Consider the following 20,464-nt stretch of genomic DNA (forward strand, 5'->3'; position numbering starts at 1 on the left):
CACACACACACACACACACACACACACACACACACACACACAGAGAGCGAGCCAGACTCAGAGAAAAATAAAGGCATTTCCTGTGATGTTCTCGAAGTGCTGTTTCCATCTTGTGGCCGTTCAGGAAATTGCTCTAGAAGACTGAAAGCTCTGTTGTTTCGGCAACGCAAAATTTAAAGTGTACTTCACCCACAGACAAAATGTGCCCTTCAAATCAGAGCTTCTCCATCCTGACCATACTGTCTCCCAGCTTCTTTAATTTCAAGGAACTAATAAAACATGGGAAACCCCATGCACATATTAATCATCAGGAATTTTTTATTGCAAATGCATAAGATATTAATGCATCAGTTCTAAGAAGACGTCGCATGAAAATTTCTTCCTCTTTTCCCATAGATTATTATTTCTGAAAGAGTAAGCATTGTCCTCTTAGGGTAAAGAAACAGCTAGCAGAAAGCTAGTGGATTAACTTTTGATGACTCTTTGCCTTTTCCATGGGAACAATAAACCCATTCATTGTCTTAACCTTCTCCATCTTGGGCCACCAAGAAGTTCTTCTCACCCCTCCCTGCAAGACCCCATTTTTTCCATCCCTCCTGTCTCTTTTCAACTCCTAATGGCATATATACTAGATGCTCAAGGTTTTGTAGTTTAGGAAAACAATCGGGGGCATGTGGGAAGTGCGGAGGGGCCATAAGTGACACATTTTCTATGTTTCACAGCATCCTTATTTGGTGTAATGACACCTTCATAGGCCAGGGATCCAAGGTCACAGAAAACTATTAACAGAATTAGAAACCTGACCTAAAAGTTCTGATTTTTATGCTAGGGAAAAACACATTACTTATATTCTAATAATATGCAGTGGCGTGGTGGTGATAGAGTTTTTCTTGTGCACAAACTATTTTTTTTTTTTACTTGCAGGATGGAGACCTGCGTATGGAATTTACAATATGTGGGTATCTCTTTTTGGAGCTATTTTGTGCTGTGCAGTCATGTTTGTCATCAACTGGTGGGCAGCTGTCATCACCTATGTCATTGAGTTCTTCCTCTATATCTATGTGACCTATAAAAAGCCAGGTAAGATAAAAAGGACTGTGTAAGAGGAAGGTCCCAAAGCGACCTCTAACTACCCATTCATTCAACAGTTATTGAGCAGCTTCTGTGCACTTAGGTGTGCCATGTGTATGGTGGATATTGATAATACAATATAATACAATATAATATAAATAATAGTTAATCTTGTTGAGCACCTATTGTATACCAGGCTCTCATTTAATTCTCAGAATAATGCTATATGTTAAGTATTATTAGAACTATTTTATAGATGAAGAAACTGGACTTAACTATAACACATTATAATAAATAACATGAGAGTGATATGAATGAATTTTTGAGAGAGGGAGAGAAATGGATGGACTGCAGATGGGAGAGGCTAGAGACCACAGAGTGAGGTACTGAGAGTCTGGTCTCAGGACCTCGAGCCACCCACATACTCCCCTTACCCTTACTCAACAAGTAAAACAGAGAAGATAGTAACTACCTTGGAGGGGTTTCTTTGTTGTTTATCTGTAACACTTCATGTATTTTTAACATCAGGTATAATATACATATGGTAAAACTCATCTCTTTTAGATGTATAGTCTATAAGTTTTAACAAACTTACACAGTCTTGTAACCACCACCATGATCAAGACAGAGAACATTTCCATCATCACTATAAGATCTTTTACACTCTTCTATAGTCAATCTCTTCCCTCCAACTTAGCCCCAGACAACTACTTTACTGATTTCTATCCCTATAGCATTGCCTTTTCCAGAATATTATATAGAATCATATAGTATGTAGCCTTCGCGTATGCTTCTTTTCACTTAACATAATGCCTTTTGATTCATCCATGTTGTTGCATGTGTAAGTAGTTTGTTCTTTTTTGTTGCTGGGAAGTATTCAATTGTATAAATATATCTCAGATTATTAAAAAATGTATTCCCTAGTTGACAGACATTTGGGTTGTTTCCAGCTCGGGGTGTTCATATTATAAAGCTGCTATAAACATTTACTCACAGAACTTTATGCGGACCTATGCTTTCATTTTTCTAGGAGTGGGATTTCTGATGATTTAAGTGTATATATAATTTTATAAGAAACTAAACTACCAAATTGTTTTCCTCAGTAGCAGTATTATTTTCCATTTCTACTAGCAATAAATGAAAGTCTTAGTTTCTCCACATCCTTCTCAGCACTTAGTATTGTCAGTGGATTTAAAAGAACACACAAATATTCCAATAGATGTAGAGTATATCTTACAGTAGCTTGGCTTGCATATTCCCAATGACTAATAATGTTGAATATCTTATTTGCCATCCATATATCTTCTTTAGTCAAGTGTCTCTTTAAATGTTTTGCCCATTTATTATTATTATTATTATTAAGTTGCAAGAGTTCTTTATAAATTCTGGATGCAAATCCTTTAGCAGTATATGTTTTGCAAATATTACCTACAGGTTTGTGATTCATTTTTTCATTTTCCTTGCAGTTTGAAGAGTAAACATTTTTAATTTCTATAAATTCTAATTTATCAGTTTTTTTTTTCTTTAATGGTTTGGTTTTTTGCTTCTAATCTAAGATATTATACTTTAATCCAAGGTCACAAACTACTAGAAGTTTAAATGCTTTAAATTTTTAATTTATGTTTATTATCCATTTGAGTTAATTTTTGTTTGTGACGTGAAGAATAATTCAGGTCTCTTTTTTTTTTACAAATAAATTTCCAATTGACTAGTAGTGTTTTTATAAGAATAAAATAACTTAAGGTATGCTAAATCCCTAGCCTAGTCAACACTTAACCAATATTAATCTTCTTTATCTAGAAATAGTTATCCCCCACCATTTCCCCCAACTCTTTCAAGCAAAGCTGGGGATATGGCTCTGTCTGCATCTGGGGTAAATCTGTACATTCCTATCAGGGACTTTCTACTTTAAAATTTAGAGAATCCATCTCATATTTAATTTGGTCCCCCAAAAAGGCAAGGGACGATAGTGCTTACCTCTCTTATTATGATTAGATCCTAAAAGATCAAACTAAAATGCTTGATAAAAATTGATCTTCTTCATGGACACCCAAAAGTAAGAATTTCTTAGCTATTCAGTTTCACTATTCAAAATCTAAAGATTGCTGCACATTATCTGTGTATATAGGAATGCCTCTTCTCTTTTTAGCTTAAGAATTTGTGAAGACCCCTTGAATTTATTCCGGGGATAGCCATTTTCCCATCTATTGCCTAGGATGTGGTTATCGCACAGGTTCTCCGCAAAGCAAGATATCTGGGCTGCAGCTTTAAAGTCTGATCCTTAGCTGGAAAGAAAGAGAGGTCTCATTTCTAAGAATTCACAAAGTGTTCATAGAAGGGCACAACGCTCCTTTTAGTCACTCATCATGACTGACATAACCACTGTAGTCACTGGCCAGTCATCACATCCAATCAACCTGAGGTTCAATCCCACCCACTGGTGTGCAAACAGAAACCAAGGCTCTACTATAAAGGAAAGCACACACAACTTACACAAGAGACACACCTGAAACACTGACTCAGGTGACCAGGGAAACTGCCACTGCGGCCCACAGGACACCTATTACATAAGACCACTCTCCTTAGACCAGGAGACATAGCAGCTCTATAATATATAGAAACAAACACAGGGAGGCAGCCAAAATGGGGAGACAAAGAGACATTTCCCAAATGAAAGAACAGAACAAAGCTCCATAAAAAGAACTAAACAAAATGAAGACAGTCTACCAGATGCATAGTTCAAAACACTGGTTATAAGATGCTCAATGAATTTAGGGGAAGAGTAGATAAAATCAGTGAGAATTTTAATAACGAGATAGAAAACATAAAAATGGAGATAAACATAAAAAAGAACCAGTCAGAAATGAAGAACACAATAACTAAAATGAAGAATACATTGGAAGATCGACCATAGATTAGACGAAGCAGAGGATTGAATTAGTGATCTAAAAGATAAGGTAGCAGAAAATAATCTCAACAGCAACAAGAAAAGGAATCTAAAAAAATGAGGCTAGTTTAAGGGGACTCTGAATGGATAAGTAAATAAGACCCATACATATGCCATCTACAAGAGACTCATTTCAGATCAAAAGATGCACAGAGACTTAAAGGGATGGAAAAAGATATTTCATAAAAATGGAAGTAAACAAAAAAGGCTGGGATAATGACACTTATAGTAGACAAAGTAGACTTTAAAACCAAGGCTATAACAAGAGACGAAAAAAGGCCTAGTAATCCCACTTCTAGGTATTTATCTGAAAAATCCAAAACACTTCTTCGAAGGGACATGTACATCCATATGTTCATTGCAGCATTATTTGTAATAGCCAAGATCTGGAGGCAACCTGGGTGTCCATCAATGGATGAATGGGTAAAGAAGAGGTGGTACATTTATACAATGGAATATTATTCAACCATAAAAAATAATGTTGACATCTGCAACAATATGGATGGACCTACGTGATACTGTGCTGAGTGGAGTAAGTCAGACAGAGAAAGACAAATGCCACGTGATTTCACTTACATGTGGAATCTAAAGAATAAAACAAACAAACAAGCAAACAAACGGAAACAAACTCATAGATACAGAAAACCATTTTGATGCTTGCCAGATGGGAAGGGGGTTGGGGGTATGAGTGAAAAAGGGGAAGGGATTAAGAAATACAAATTGATAGTTACAAAATAGTCACGGGGATGTAAAGCATAGCATAAGGAATATAGTGGATAATATTCTAATAACTATATGTGGTGTTAGATGGGTATTAGATTTATCGGGGTGATCATTTCATAAGTTTTAAATGTCTACTCACTCTGTTGTACACCTAAAACTAAAATTATATGCCAAATGTAAATGCAAAATTTAAAAATTATTTAGAAAAATTATTCACAGTATAGATAGGGAAGGTCAATACTTTTTATGTCATCTCCTCCTTCATCTACAGATGTGAACTGGGGCTCCTCCACACAGGCTCTTTCTTATGTGAGTGCTTTAGACAATGCCCTGGAATTAACCACAGTGGAAGACCATGTGAAAAATTTCAGGTAAAATTGGCTTCTCAGTCATGTTGGTGTTGTTCTTTACAGGAGACAAATGTACTGTAGTAGTTATACACTTTATGGGTATATTCTAAGACCAGGTGGTCATGTAAAACTACCACATTTTCATGACAGCTCCTCCTGTTAATAAGTGCTTCTCCTTTTCCACTCTGAGCTGTGCCCATCCTCAACTATAAACCCTCAAAGTACCAAGGGTCGCCTTCCATGAGTGGGGATAGAAGTTGATTTAAATGATGTGGTTTCAGAAAGATGTCCCCAGATCCCTGCAACCTTAATCATTGGTGCTGTCTCCATTCAGCTTAAGGCTTTTGGCTTACTGAATTTTCTGAGGAAGAAGTAATACTTTAAGCTCTTTGTAAGGAGGATGAAGGAAAATAGCATGAAAATACTGGTCGGTGAAACTCAGGCTCTGTTGGAATCTGGGATAAGAATAGTGTCCAGAGGAAAAAAGACAGGGAAAACTGAAGACCACCTATACCTTACTTCACATTTTTGCTGACACTAACTAAACTAAAAATACAAAGATGGCAAGATGAACAGGCTGGATGATTTAAGACTTCTGGTGAGAAACACAAGAAATATTTAGAGGACACGTTGTCCCATTTTGCCCAGCGTTCCGTTCCTGCTGTTTCCACTGGGTTGGATCTGAGCTCATAGGCTTCTTAGATGGTCAGTTTTCACATCTTCTTTTCTTCACTTCCAGGCCCCAGTGCATTGTCTTAACAGGGGCACCCATAACCAGACCAGCTCTCTTGGACATAACTCATGCCTTTACCAAGAACAGTGGCCTTTGCATCTGCTGTGAAGTCTTTGTGGTAAGAGCCGCTTCATCCCAGGAAAGAGCTTTTTTCTCCAGCTCACCTTGTATTGTTTTAGGTGAGCTGAACGGGTACATGCAATGATAGGAGAATGGCAAGGCAGTTTGGACAAGAGCCCTTTTTCTTGATTCATATAGCAAAGAGTAGCAAGGGCCCGTGATCCTGAATTTAAATGAGTGGATAAAACGAGTTTTCAATTTCATAGGAGACCAACTAAAAGTAATAAATATTTCCAAATGATGGCCTTTGAGTCAAAAAAAAAAAAAGAACTGGCTCAGAAATAAGTAAATAAAATGAAGGCATTTGGAGTGATAACTGTCCACAGAAATATAAAAGGTTGAAATGAGCCAGAGAGTGCTATTATACAGATTAACTGATAAGGAGAGAACCAGACATAATGGCCTTAAAGGACAGCACATAGAATTTAGATTAAATATTTGAATAACTTTGATAACACTATAGATATCTGGGGAATTAAACCAAGTTTTCCATGTCTTAGATACACATTCAGAGCTAAATGAGTTCCTTTTTGTTCAAGAAGTATGTGATAGACTAATGATAACTTATTGGTGGTTTTTCCCAGGAGATATCAAAAGCAGACTCTAAAAATGTTGCCATAATTATTGACTGATCACCAATCTCTAAAGTGAGGAGAAAGCATTAAAATTATAACAAAATAATGTCTAAGTCCTCCAAACCGGTCTACCTCCATTGTATTCCTCTCTCTCTCTCTTCCCCTCACCCATCTCTCTCTGTCTGTCTCTGTCTGTCTCTGTCTCTGTCTCTCTCTCACCACTCAAAATCCTCAGCTACTTCAATGTATTTTTATAGGACTTACCTATTCTTCAAAGCATTTTCCTACAGTTTTTATTTGATCTACACAACAGCTCAGTGAGGCAAAAAGAAAAAAGAGAAGACTTGTTCTCATTTTAATTATTGGAAAAGGGAGATTCATGAAAATTAAGTTATTACACAGGGTTATATGACAAGAAAGTGACAAAGCCAGGATTTCAATCCAGGCCACCTGATTTTTCTGTAGTATATCATAAGGAGAAAACCTTTGCAGACTCGTATCTAGGGAGTGCTATCAGAATCGGGTACAACTACTTAGATGTCTAGTACCTGCCAGGGAATAGGGTCATTTGGAAGCTGTGTAACCCTGGAGCCAGTCAACTGTGCCATCATCCAGGGGTTAATTTACCACATGTCATCATGATTAGCACTTAAGCATCTTTTTACACTTGGCAATGCTCTAAATGCTATATAAAGCCAGCTGGTCATATTCTCTTTTCTCTCAGTGTTTATATCATAGTAACTCCAACAGTATAACTCAATGAAATTATCCTTTAGGGGATGGAGGGGATCCTTCTGACTACATAAGATTGACAGGTTAGTAATGACCAACTGTGACTCCAGAGGATTTTTTAAAATCTTGTCAAGGGCCCTTTTCTCATATTATCAACTTCGATGCCCTGGATTAGTGGATTTTATTTTGGCCAATATAATGCAGCAGTGGATTTTGATGGAATAAGCAGTTCTGGGTGTTTTTCTTCTCTAGCAATTTAGAGAAAACTTAGTTTAGCAAGCCGTAGAATATCTTTAAGATAGGAGAAATGAACTGAGAGTATAAACAGTCATATATTGGCAAAGGAGAAAAGATCTTTTTACAGAGACAAAAGATATTGCTTTTAATTAACCCTTTGCTGTTTTAACTATAATGAAAGAGTATGATTCTTCAGTATCATTTCATGTGAAATAGATACCTAAGTCTGTGCCTCCAACAGTCCCGGTTGTTTGACATGTACATTGGACCACATTATACATCACTGTGTTGGTCTCTCTGAGTAAGGCCCAAGAGTCTTACTCTCAGGTGCCAAGGTTATCTTGGGGACTGAAAACAGTTACTTCATTAGTTAACATTTTTTCAATTAGTTACTTTCTGTGCCCTCCTGGGGCTGCAGATGCTGTCAGCATTTTTCAACTCCATATTTAGTCATCAATCATCTTTGCAAAGAAACAGATGGAAGGGGATGTGGGGAAAGTCGACGTACAATTAGAATTTGTTTACCAAAAGCACAGTGGTTGGTGGTTAGGCTAACCTTCTGGAAAAGGTTAAATTAGTAATGGTGTTGTTAAGGGATGACAACTTAATTTTTAATTCTAGGAAGTTGGCGCTCACGGGCTTTTGGAGACACATAGTCAAGATCTGAATCACTGTTTTGCCATCTATTAGCTGCAGTCACTTAGGCACATAGTTTAGTCTCCCTATCCACAGTTTTCTCAGTTACAAATGGAAATAATAATAACACCTATGTGATAGGGTTGTTGTGAGAATTATGTAAAGTAAGCTTTCTAGTGCTTAGTTCAGAGTCTGTCAAGTAGTAAAAGCTCAATCAATTTTAGTTGTTATTGTTGATATTGATATTATCATTATCATTATATAGTCACTACTTTCATTTCAAAAATATACGCTCGTCAGTAGAAATCTAAGGCACTTTCTCTTAAAGAAACCAGGTCCAAACACTGTATGGATCTTGGACTTTTTAGGTATTCAGCAGCTTGATCATGATGGAATAGTGAGATACGGACTTGCGCCGGACTAATCACAGGATAGCAGGCTCTGTGCTCTGTCCCCCTGGTGGCCTTCAGTTATTTGAAGTGCTAGCTTAAAGTACTTGTTACACTACAAGGAAGGAGCAAGATTCAGAGCTCACTGACATTTTGATGCTGATGGATAAATAGAAAGCATGTGGCTACAGCTGCCATTTCCTGCAACAGAGGCATTTTTAAAGACTAGACGTCATAGCCCTCAAAGCTGCTGAAACTGGAATTAAGAGAGTTATTATTACACTATAGCCCACACTGTAGCCTTCTAACTATCCAACTAACTGTCACACCATCTTTCACTCTCTCACCTTTTTCCTACTCAACCTAAAGATTTCAGATGAGGGGTCCTTCAACAGGACAAATTTGTGGATTCTTTTTAAGGAATCCAGCTTGGTAACTTAAAATAACGTATATTTTTCTCCTTTGAATTATCGTATAATAAATCAGTGACATTCTTATGTTCTAAGAGGCTTTACATTCTTCTTTTCCTAATGAACAACTTTTAACTCTTTTGTCATACATGCTTCCATTCACTATTAAAAGAAAATAAACCATTAGAGATCAAGCTAAAGTCCCCTTTAAACCATTCACCTTTAGTCAATGAGTCTCTGTCATAATGTTAATAAAATAGTGACATGACCAAATACAAGAAAAATGAAATGACTTACAAATGGTCACTAGGATGCATGGAGAGATGAACTATGGACAAATCAGAATGGGAAAAACTCTCTTTCCCACTGTCCAACCAGAGCAGCAATAAAATCTAAAGCAGAGCAATAGGACTCTCAGTGTTTTGAAAAATAAAAGTTGGAAAGAACACTGCACTTGGCCCAAATTCCTCTATATAATCCTAATGATATTGAAATTCCTTTGCAAATTTTTTTCATAATATTCATTTATTTAAAGTAGTGTCATATCAACTTCTCCAGACTAAATAATTATAATTTCTTTACCCCTTTCTCAATCAATGTCAAAGTTATAACATATTCAAGATTTTTAGAGCTTTATTGTTCAAATCCTGAACTAATTTATGCTCTCATATTTTGGATCCTAACTGAGCTAATCTCTATAATATTTTAATTGGATGGTAAAATTTATTTTTGTGACTATGACATATTTGAATGTTGAATAATTATTTTCCATTATGTCTTTCCTCTTTGTTAGTTTGCTTTTCCCTTACTACATTTGTATTGCAGCCTTGCCTCACATTAATAAGTGTGCTAAAAGGATATTATAATCATTTTTAGCCAGGAGAGATTCTGCATGAAATATTTTTATGACTTCTCAATATGGCAAATTTAGGCATTAAAGTAAATCTCTCTGTCACAATTAATGTTTAATCTGGATTTCTGTATTACAAATAGACAGATGTTACACTGCATTTATTTAAATAAATGCCAATTTCCCAGGGGTTCACAGTCATTGTGGTACAACTCAGTATATTGATAGCCCAATACCTTTCCTAGCTATTGGTTTTTGTTTTATTTCATGGCTACTGTCACCATTGAGCTACTAGAATAAAATATTCCTTCTTACTTTTGTGGTTGATGGAGTCTAGAATACTCAAGAAGGACTAGTAGTTCAAAGTGCATCAACAGTCTAGAACCCTGAGCAAAATTCGACCCATAATGACATATCTTTCCTTAGGCTAGGTCTAGTAATAACTACCCTTTTTATATATTTACCTTCTTCATCTTCACTGAAATTTCTTATTTTTAACTTTAACATAAGTCATCTAAACTGTTTTGAAACGTTACCATGTTCTAGAAAATATTCCAGTAAAAATAAGTACATAAAGAATCTGATCCAATTTAAACACAGCTTTGAAATGGAAGGGACCCCGGAGATTATCTAGCGCTGTGTAATAGAAATTTATGCCATAAGTGTAACTTAAAATTTTCTAGTAGCCAATCAAAAAGTAAAAAGAAACAGGTAAAGTTAATTGTAATAATACATTTTATTTAATGTAATGTATCTAGAATATTATCAATTTGAGTATGCAATCAATATAAAATTATTAATGAGATGTTTTACTTTTTCCATACTAAGGATTCAAAATTCAGTATGTATTTTATATTTCCAGCACATCTCAATGTCAACCAGCCACATTCAGATGCTGAATAGCGACATGCAGAAAAGCGCTATCGTCCTGGCAGTGACGATCTAGACAATTTCCTTATTTTTATAAGTATATAACCCATATCACAAGAGGACAAGTGGCATACCCAGGGTGTCGGCTAGTCAGTGCCAAAGCCAGGCCTAAACCCAACATTCTGATTTTCAGTTCAGCCCGCTTTCAGCTCTGCTATAGAGAAAACACAGTGGTGGAACTATGTCCAGAGCTTCAACGAGATTGTGAGCACTCAGTTAAGATAATAAAAATCAACTTTAGATAAGCAACTACTATATTCCAGGCAGTTTATTATGACTACTTAAAACAATCTTGCAGGATAAGATTTTATCCCTTTTTTCAGAATAACATATCAAAGCTCAGGGATTATCAATTACCTCCAAAGTGGCTAAGCTTAGATTTGAAACCAGTTCTGTCTGACTGCAAAGCCCTGTATCTTTTTCACACGTCCAAAGCCCTTTTTCTCCAATCTAAGACCCTCTAAGACTGAGTCTCCAAGTATTGTCTGAGAATTTGCAGCATCTGTGTCATCCAGGAGTTGTTAGAAACGCAGAATCTTAGCCCTGTTCCAGACCTCCACACTGCATTTTATAAAGACTCCAGACAAACTGTAAGAAATCTAAGACAATTCAACAAAATTCCAAGTCTCATCATGAATTGAAAGATTTTCCAGGAAAATAGTAGATATGTACCCTGTTGGCACATGGTAGATAATACCTTTTGTATTGATTTGAAACATGCAAGGAAAAGAGCTAGCTTGGACCTTTAAGGTAGGAGAAACGAGAAAAAAATTTTAGTTAAAAGTAAGTTGCCGCAATTCAAATCTTGAAGTTATAAAATGCTTCATCTCATCTACCACTACAACACCTGCTTCCTTCTCTCTTAATCACATCTATTCTTCCCATGCAATAGGTATGTGAAGTTTAATTCCCACCAAATTCACTAAGTGAATGGGAAATGTTGATTTACTTAAATGGGAATATGTCAACATTACACATGGAAAAGTGGTGCAAGGGTATCCTTACTACACACAGAAAGCAGAGATGGGCCAAATAGAATCGTCAGGATGTGGTAGTCCATGGCAGGATTTGCAACTCACCATGCTCTGGTTCCCAAGAGCACAGTCCATTTCTTGCAATCAGGCTTTAAGATTTCCTTGGTGTTTTCAAAAGTGGCTCTCGCTATTAAGTCAAAGGTTGACTGTGTATTTATCCCGAACTTCTTCAGTCACATTTTTAGTATTTTCCTCATGTGCCATGATGCCCTCAGATCTTTCTTTTATTCAGCATGAGGCAGTTGATTAAGCAGGTATTAACACATTTAGACATTCTGGGTGGAAAGTGAATAATGTGAGCAGCACAGGTCCTCTCCCAAAGGCTGAATCTGCATAAACCCCATTTAGTGAGGTGTTTTTCCCTTTCCCATTTCTTAACTCAATGGGGCATTGCCAGCTATTTTTGTCCTTTAGACAACAACAGCAGTGTGGTATAAAATAGCAGAGCTTCTAACCAATATTTCATTGTGTCACACAGGGACCGCGCAAGCTGTGTGTTAAAGAGATGAACAGTGGCATGGCAAAAAAGCAGGCCTGGCTTATACAGAACAAAATCAAGGCTTTTTATGCTGCAGTGGCAGCAGATTGTTTCAGGGATGGTGTCCGAAGTCTCCTTCAGGTAAGGCTGGCATTGAGAGAATGAATACATAGGCAAAAGACAATTAGCACTCCATGTTAATGAAGCTCCCAAAGCGAATAGTTCTACTTAGGCAGTCCAGCGTCAGAGATCAATGCAGATGGTTAAGAAAGTCATTTTGAATTCCTGGAGATAGGCAAAGCTAAAACAATCGGAGAGGTTCTGTTACAATGAACTATGAGTGATACACTGGAAATGAAAACGAAGTTGCCTTTGGCCAACAGCATACATTCTGTTCCCGTGTTTATTGAAATGCAAATTTGTTCTGATGGTTGACATTCAGGATCTTATTAAAACTTCCAACTATTATTTTTGCATCTCATACTGCATGTGTAGCAATGCTCAAGTCGGGCATTCTTTCCCTTTTTTCTTTTGCAAATGGTGTGAGGGCAGCTGCTAGACTAAATAAAAGCATCGCGATCTGGGTGGAAAATCTCCCTATCCTAAATTATTTCCAGAATGTTGAATAAATTGTGATGATCTCTGCGGTTCAACACCAAAGCCCACAGTTCTTTCATCTTTTCTCACTTATCCTTTCTCTTTCCCTCCCATTCTATAATAATTACATAGAATCTTTCCCTGGTTCTGAGCTTCATAATTTAGTGTTAGAGTTTTCTTAAAACAATCCAAGAGCCCCTTAGAAATGGTAGAGTTTGGCTTTCTAATCATTTTGGCTTTAATTTGGTTGAATGCAGCCCTACTTCTACATATACCAAATGATGCATTTCGCTTTCAAAGTTGCCATATAGAGGAGTGTCAAAATTCAAGACTGCATCCAGATAACTGAAGCTCATGTAGGCAAGAAAGAAAAAATATATTGAATAAATTGTAGTATTTTGTAGATTAAGAGTATTTGATGCATGCATGTCTAACATCCCTGAAGAACATTTGCAAAGTAGCTGCACATGCAGGGAAACCATTTCTGAAAGTCTTATTATACTCAATGAACCTCTTTTCATCTGTTAATTTGCTAAACTACGGAAATAAACGTCATTGAAAGATGCTGATTTTTCTTTCAGCAGTGGGTTAACTTTTCAGTATCTCTTTGGTTCAATATGTTGGGAAAGTTACACATTTAATGTAAAATTATCACAGAAGATCAGAAAAATAATAAAAATTTCAGCTTAGAAATAGAGGGCAAACATAGAATAAGAACAATGAGAGAAAAGACATAAATATGGGAAAGAACTCATATATTAATCCAGAATAAATTATTAAAAAGAATTGACAATGCGTAAAGCTCATGCACATGAGTTTCATCAAAAAAAAAGGTGAAGTACAAAGGAGTCACAACAACGGGCAGGACAGATTATAAAGGGAGGCACTAAAAATTATACCATTTTGGATAAAGCCTTTTTTGCATCTAAGAAATTATGGTATGAATGACCACATCCCAAAACCATGGTCATGGAAAAGATTACATCCATGTTGCCATGTATCTGCCAAGGGCCAAATGAGCTATTCTGTAACCTGTACATTTCTAAGTGCAATACAGCAAATGTGATGGAGGCAAAGTTTATTTCAGGAACCCTCTATCCATGCCTATCTTCTTCTATTTGCTAGTGTCCCCTCTAAAACGTCCTGCTTTGGTCATTTGTTTCACAGTTTCTATGACCCGGAATGTCCTTCCTTTACTCCCACTGCTATTCTTATCTTTCCTTGACGACATCTAACCAACTTTCAAGATTCAGGACAAATTCCACCTCTCCCATGAAGCCACCCATGAATCCTCAACTGGAATATAAGGCTTCTTCCTTTATCCTTCCAGATGAGTTTCTACTGCATTAGCACTCGATTATAATTATTTGTTTAGATTTTCTTTCCTCTAACTTATTCTAAACTCCTTAAGGCCAAAGAACATGCCTCCCCACTGTCCCACAGCCCCTACCATAGTACTTTGCAATTAATAGGCACTCAGTAAATTGCTAGGTTAGATTTAATTAATTAGAAGCCATATCTTGTTATTTAATGGAGGGAATGAAACTTCTGATATGGAAGATAGCTAATAATGACTCTGTCATATAAGAGAATTAGGTCATGGAAACTTAGCTCAGTTACTCTTCAATAAATAATATAAGTAGAAGTTTCAGTGATCCTCATATATAAGATTTTTCCAAACATGGATTTTACTACTAATGACATGAATATAACAGGTAGAAATGAGCTTTGAACCACTAAGTTACAACACACATATCAACAGTTTAGCCGACCCTCACTTGATTTTAAATTATTCAACCATTTTAATGAGAGTGTCAAAAAAAATGCAAATGACTGCTAATTTAGAAATGCTACATTTCTGTCATCTAAAATCCATTTATGGCTGAGATAATTTAGAATTAATCTTTCTATTTTATGCTTGGGTATGGGCATGAAGGACATGCGCTAAAATGTAATCTAATCTTCAGAATCATCAGAACATTACTTCAGTGCTCTTTAAAACATTATTTTTCATTTGCAGTGGTAGTTTTCTGGTATGGTAAGGATTGCCCATGTGTTTATCTCCTCTGTTTAGGCCTCGGGCTTAGGAAGAATGAAACCAAATACTCTGGTGATTGGCTATAAGAAAAACTGGAGGAAAGCTCCCCTGACAGAGATTGAAAACTACGTGGGAATCATACAGTAAGTGATGGTTTTCAAGATGTATTCTTGTTTATAAAGCACTAACCAGAGAAGTACATAACTGACACTGTTATAGTAGATTAAATTGCCTGAGAAGAGGACATTCCCCTGGTACTCTGACTTCTTTACCAAAGTGAAAAAACTACTGCTAGTGATAGAACTTGAGGGAATCATAGTGTCAGAGGAGGGAGAGTGTCAAAGAAAAAGGTAAATATTAAGAGTTACAACCTTAAAACCTATTTATAAGATTAAAAGCAAAGGACAATTAGATAAGGAAGAAATTTTTCTTTCAAAACATCTTGGATTGGCTGGTATGCTCTATTCAGTCATTGTCCTCTTCTGGGCCTTGGGCCAGGCAGTCACTACCCCAAAGCCTCAGGTCTCTCTTTGTAGACATGAGGACCTCATGTGCTAGCTGCTTCTGCCATGTAGCAGTGTTGGTTTATACACAGAAGGTGAGTTTTAAATGGTACGTAATATCTGATACCTAAATATTGGAAGAGTCTTGGGATAAAGGTAATCATGATAGTCAAAGCATGAGTAGGCACCAGCTAACGTCCTTAACACAAGTCACCTCATTTAATACTCACAAGAAGACTCTGAAGTAAGCACTACTGTTGTTCCTATTTTATAAGTAATGATACAGATATAAATATTAAGTAACAAGCTGCAGAAAATGACAGGATTGTTTAAGTGACAGAACTGAAATTTCAGCCCAGGACCATCCAAATTCAAAGTTTAAACTCCTGACCACATGTTTTACTGCCTCCAGAAGTATATATATATATACCCAAAGTATTACCTGGTTTGGTTCCATCCATTTCATAAGAGAAGACAAATTCTACACTTACTGAAAGGCACAGGATGTCATCGGTGACCATTCTAGAAAATTGAGCCTTTCTTCCAGGCTTGAAAATACTTAACCAGATTCATTTCAAGGGGAGACAATATAGCTATGCCCAAAGCCATCTTTTGTGTCAACAGCTCTGAAAATGGAAGATATCCTCAGCCCAGGGTCTAGCTTCACTCTGATTTCATATCATACGGTAGGAAACATGCCCTGAGAGGTCTGACTGCACTTAAAAATCCATAATATGCAAGGAAAATAATCTTCACCCATCGAAACAAGCATATATTCAGTGCTTTTTATACCAAGCCCCTGCTAAAATGAGCATCAATTTATCATCATTTAGGGGAGATTTAGGCAACATAACAAAAGCATTCTAATATTAATTTTACTGAAAGGAAGCATAAGAAAATAATTTTCATCTTTTGAAATCATATGCATTACTGACCAAACAGAAATTCACTTAGTCTCCCTACCATGGAAACCTATGCATTAAACGCATTCTCCTGAATTGTGTTCCCCAAATATACAAAGCCTAGATGCCATATGCCACCATCTGGCTCCTGCTGGTGCTCTAAATTCAGTAAGTTAAGGCTAAGCCAGGTGATCAGGGTCAGAATTTTGCCAGGCTCAGCAAACAGCATTTTGATGTGTTTAGAATCACAATCAGTTGCTGACCAGACCTCTTGGAAGTGAATTAGATTTGCTCTCTTATCCAGATTCTTCAGTAAAATTTCATCTTTACCTTTGGGGAAAAAGGGAGTGGAGGGGAAAGAAATTTCATCTTCGCTTTTGGGAACAAAGAAGGGTGAAACAAATAGGAAGAAATATATAAATCTTCAGTCACAGCGTCCATTATTTAATACAAAATTACCTGGGATCATCTTCAAACTTCCCTACCATCTTAAACATTCTAGAAATTTTCTAAAAATTCAAAGGAACCAAAATAATGAAACCTAGTAATATTAAGCTAAGGAGAATTAATAATTGGTTTTCTTGGTAATAAAGTTCAATATCAAGGTGGCTCAAATTTGTACTAATGTATAACTTATATGACTTGGTAAAGTTAAATGACTTTACTATCATAACAACGGGGTCATTATAGAAGGAAGACAATCACACAACCATATCGTATGGTATTTCCCTTTCTAACTTTTTTGTTTTGTTTTGTTTTTTGACCTAAAATGAAGCACTACTATCATTATCATAAGGATACTATTATAATAGTATAGTACTTTACTGTTTTTCTTTGAACATTTTAAATATAATATTCTTAAGTATGGTTTAGTTTTAATTAGAAGCCATATTAGCTTTTGTGGTCTGCGTTAACAAATTTCCTCAAACTTAGTGGCTTAAAACAATACAAATTTATTAGCTTACAGTTGTGTGGGTTGAAAGTCTGACACTATCTCACTAGGCTAAAATTAAGGTGTGGGCAGGGCTGTGTTCCCTTTTGGAGGATCTAGAAAAGAATTCCTGGCCTTGCTTCTTCTAGGTTCCAGAGGCTGCCCACTGTTCTCAGTCCCCTTCCTCTGTCTTCAAAGCCCTTGAAAGGTCAAGTCCTCATATTTTATCACTCAGGCCTCCTCTCCTGCCTCCCAATTTCACTTTTAAGGACCCTGGTGATTACACTGGGCCTATCTAGATAATCTCCCCATCTCAAGGTCCTTAATCATATCTTCAAAGTCCCTTTGCCATGTAAAGTAACTTATTCACAGGTTCAGAAGATTATAATGTGAATGTCTTTGGGGGTCCAAAATGATTCTGCCTAGCACAGAATTCAAATTTTTTTTGTGGAACACATTGTCTACCTTTTATAATCAAGGAAAATTAGAAACAAAATGTATTGGGAATTTATTTTGCAGCAACTTTTGCTAGAATGGCTCTATTTTGTTAAGTGAAAATAACTTATGATTTGAATTTTGAATGGATATTCATATTATACTGAACTTATTTATATCAGTATTTGAAAATTCAAGATGACTTTGGCTATTGAAAACTTGTTTGCATATAGTGAGATAATCACAAACTTCATTGTTTCTGAGGGAGGACGACCCCTAAAAAAGAGTCAGGGCTTCAGATCCATAGAAGATTGAATAAAAAAACTCCCAAAGAGAAAATTTTAAAATGCACTCAAAGTTCTAATTGGTTTGCCCCATATTTAGAGGCAGAGAAAAACTATTTTATAAAACAGAGATAAAAGAAAGAGAGCATTTCCTTTTTCTTCTGGATAATCTAATTTCATTGGGCTGGGTTTAGAGAAGACACGACAGCCAACTTCAGCAGCATAGGGTTGCCATGAAAAAGCCTTGCTTCAATGGTAGAGGAACTGAAGACATTTTTAATGGGGATTTCGATTTCAGCTGTGTTGTAGGATTTCTCCTTAATGGGTAAGAGTTTTGGCTGATCATTTCAAAGGGTCTCTGCAACCTAGAAACTCTCCATTCTAAATATTTAGGTGATTGTTTTGTTTACATTAGAAAACAATCAACTTTTAAAAGTATGTAACAAATCCTTAATCAAATTTCCAGTTGATAGTATTATTTGAATAAATTGGTTCCAAAGTAAATGAGTTAGTTGCCTTAGATACCTTCTCTCACAAAACATTTTTTAAAATGCATAAAGGGAGGACAGACCAACAGAAAGCCATGGGCCCTTGGTTGTATTCTGAAGTGAATTTTCTTAATTACATTAAAATCCTGTAAGCATGTTTAATATTATTTTAAGGCTTGAGGATTAAAGGAGCCATTTAAATCACTAACCAGTTTGCTTCCACTTTTAGCGACGCGTTTGATTTTGAGATTGGTGTGGTCATAGTCAGAATCAGTCAAGGATTTGACATCTCTCAAGTTCTTCAGGTGCAAGGTATGTACTTTCTTTACTTAACCAACAGATGTTTACTAAGCTCCTTACTCTATGCCTGGCATGAAGCTCTATGTGCTGGGGATAGTGTAGTGTACAATATAGGCAAAACCTCTGAACAACGGAGCTTACGTTATCGTTGTGCTGGCCTGACCTTTGTTCACTTCCCAGTGTTTTCCCCAACACTAATACAAGTGGCCTTTGTCCTACTGACCAGAAATATAGAATAATCCAGGATAGTTATCAATTATTCTTCTTATCACAAAACCGCAAAGCCAGCATCATTGAAAATAAACACCTTAAGTAAATTAACCGGCCGAATTAATTTCTGCAAGATGTTTCAGAAAATGAAGATTAATTCTTTCCTCAGAAAACCATGTATTTGTTTTTAAGAGTCTATGATCTAGTTTACAACTAACATGGAAATGAGCCCGAATGTATCATGCTATGAATCACTAATCTAACTCCAAGGCAAAAACACTAATTCAGATTAGTGACTCTGCTTTTTCCCTATAGTGTATAGCAGGTCCATTTATGCAGGATTTTTTTCAGTTGACCTTTATAGTTCAATTGACCACAGTTCATCTGAACCTCAGTTTAAATGACCAGAGCAGTTCAAACCCAAGTTGTTTAAGAGTAAACTATACTTGTTTAGTCTTAGAGTTTAAACATACCCTCCTGTGTATATAATAAACAACATGTCTAAAAATTCACTGAAATATTAGAACAGGACACTAATCCATGACTTACCACTTTAGCTGAATTTCACAGTAGAATCCACTGATTAGATGACGCTAAAACAAAGGACATTCTGGGGTTTCTTCTTATGTAGCAGCTGTGGTGTAGGTGTCAGTTCTGGGTAGACCAAGACTAATAAGAGTCTGCCCGTGTCCTCAATAGACTCATAGCATAGTAATAGAAATGGGTATATTATTAATGTCATAAGGTATGATGAGAAAGAGAGGAGGGACATCTAACTCCAAGAAGGCTTCTTGGAGGAAATTACCTTTCATTTGAGATCTAGTGGATACGTAGGAGTTTACTAAGCAATGTTGGAGAAGAGAAAATGAGAGAGTTTGGGGAATAGCATTGTTGGCAAAGAGGAAAGCATTAGCAAAGGTGTGAGGACATGAGGACATAGAAGTATGGAGAAATGCAATATGTGGGCAACCAAAAGCAGATTAGTATTACTAGAGTGAAAAGTATGAAGCAGACAATACTGAAAGATGAGGCTGCTGATATAAGAGCTTCATTTTAAAAGCCTTCATTTGCCATATTAAAAAAATGTAGACCATATTCTGAAAATGAGGAAACACTGAAGAGATTTCAGTGAGAGAATAATGTGATCAAATTTAGGTTTTAGATACTTTTTCAGCTACAGTGGGCATTGACTCAGCTAGAACTAGAATTGAAACAGGGAAACAAATCAAAAAGATTTTTATAATCATCAAGGCTAGAGAAGGCAACAGCCTGAACTAGAGCTAGGGATGGAGAAAAAAGGACAGAAGTACTTTGGAGGTACAAAGAGTAGCATTTGGATGTTGGTTGGATGTGTAGAATACGGGAGAGGGAGAAGTAAAAAAAGATGACTTGGCTGACTATATTAATGATGGTCTACTAACGGAAATGGAAACACAAGAGGAAGAATAGGTTTAATGAAGAGATGCCTGCTTCAGTTTTAAACAATTTCCTGTGGGAAATGCTGCTGGAAATGTCCAATAAGCAGTTAGACAGTCCTGATCTTAAAGGAGAAATGTGAGCT

General features: G+C 36.4%; 1 protein-coding gene across 1 annotated transcript in view; it reads left to right on the forward strand.

The window, feature by feature from the left end:
- Nucleotides 1-20,464, forward strand: part of SLC12A1 (solute carrier family 12 member 1) — an 80,074-nt gene that overhangs the window by 37,123 nt on the left and 22,487 nt on the right. Inside the window, exons 14-19 of the mRNA XM_011355175.1 lie at nucleotides 925-1,080; nucleotides 5,013-5,112; nucleotides 5,831-5,942; nucleotides 12,216-12,356; nucleotides 14,887-14,993; nucleotides 18,623-18,705. Coding sequence (XP_011353477.1) covers nucleotides 925-1,080; nucleotides 5,013-5,112; nucleotides 5,831-5,942; nucleotides 12,216-12,356; nucleotides 14,887-14,993; nucleotides 18,623-18,705 — 699 coding nt within the window. The remainder of the gene's footprint in view (nucleotides 1-924; nucleotides 1,081-5,012; nucleotides 5,113-5,830; nucleotides 5,943-12,215; nucleotides 12,357-14,886; nucleotides 14,994-18,622; nucleotides 18,706-20,464) is intronic.

The sequence above is a fragment of the Pteropus vampyrus genome, unplaced genomic scaffold, assembly GCF_000151845.1.
Source record: "Pteropus vampyrus isolate Shadow unplaced genomic scaffold, Pvam_2.0 Scaffold19, whole genome shotgun sequence".
NCBI classification, from domain to species: domain Eukaryota; kingdom Metazoa; phylum Chordata; class Mammalia; order Chiroptera; family Pteropodidae; genus Pteropus; species Pteropus vampyrus.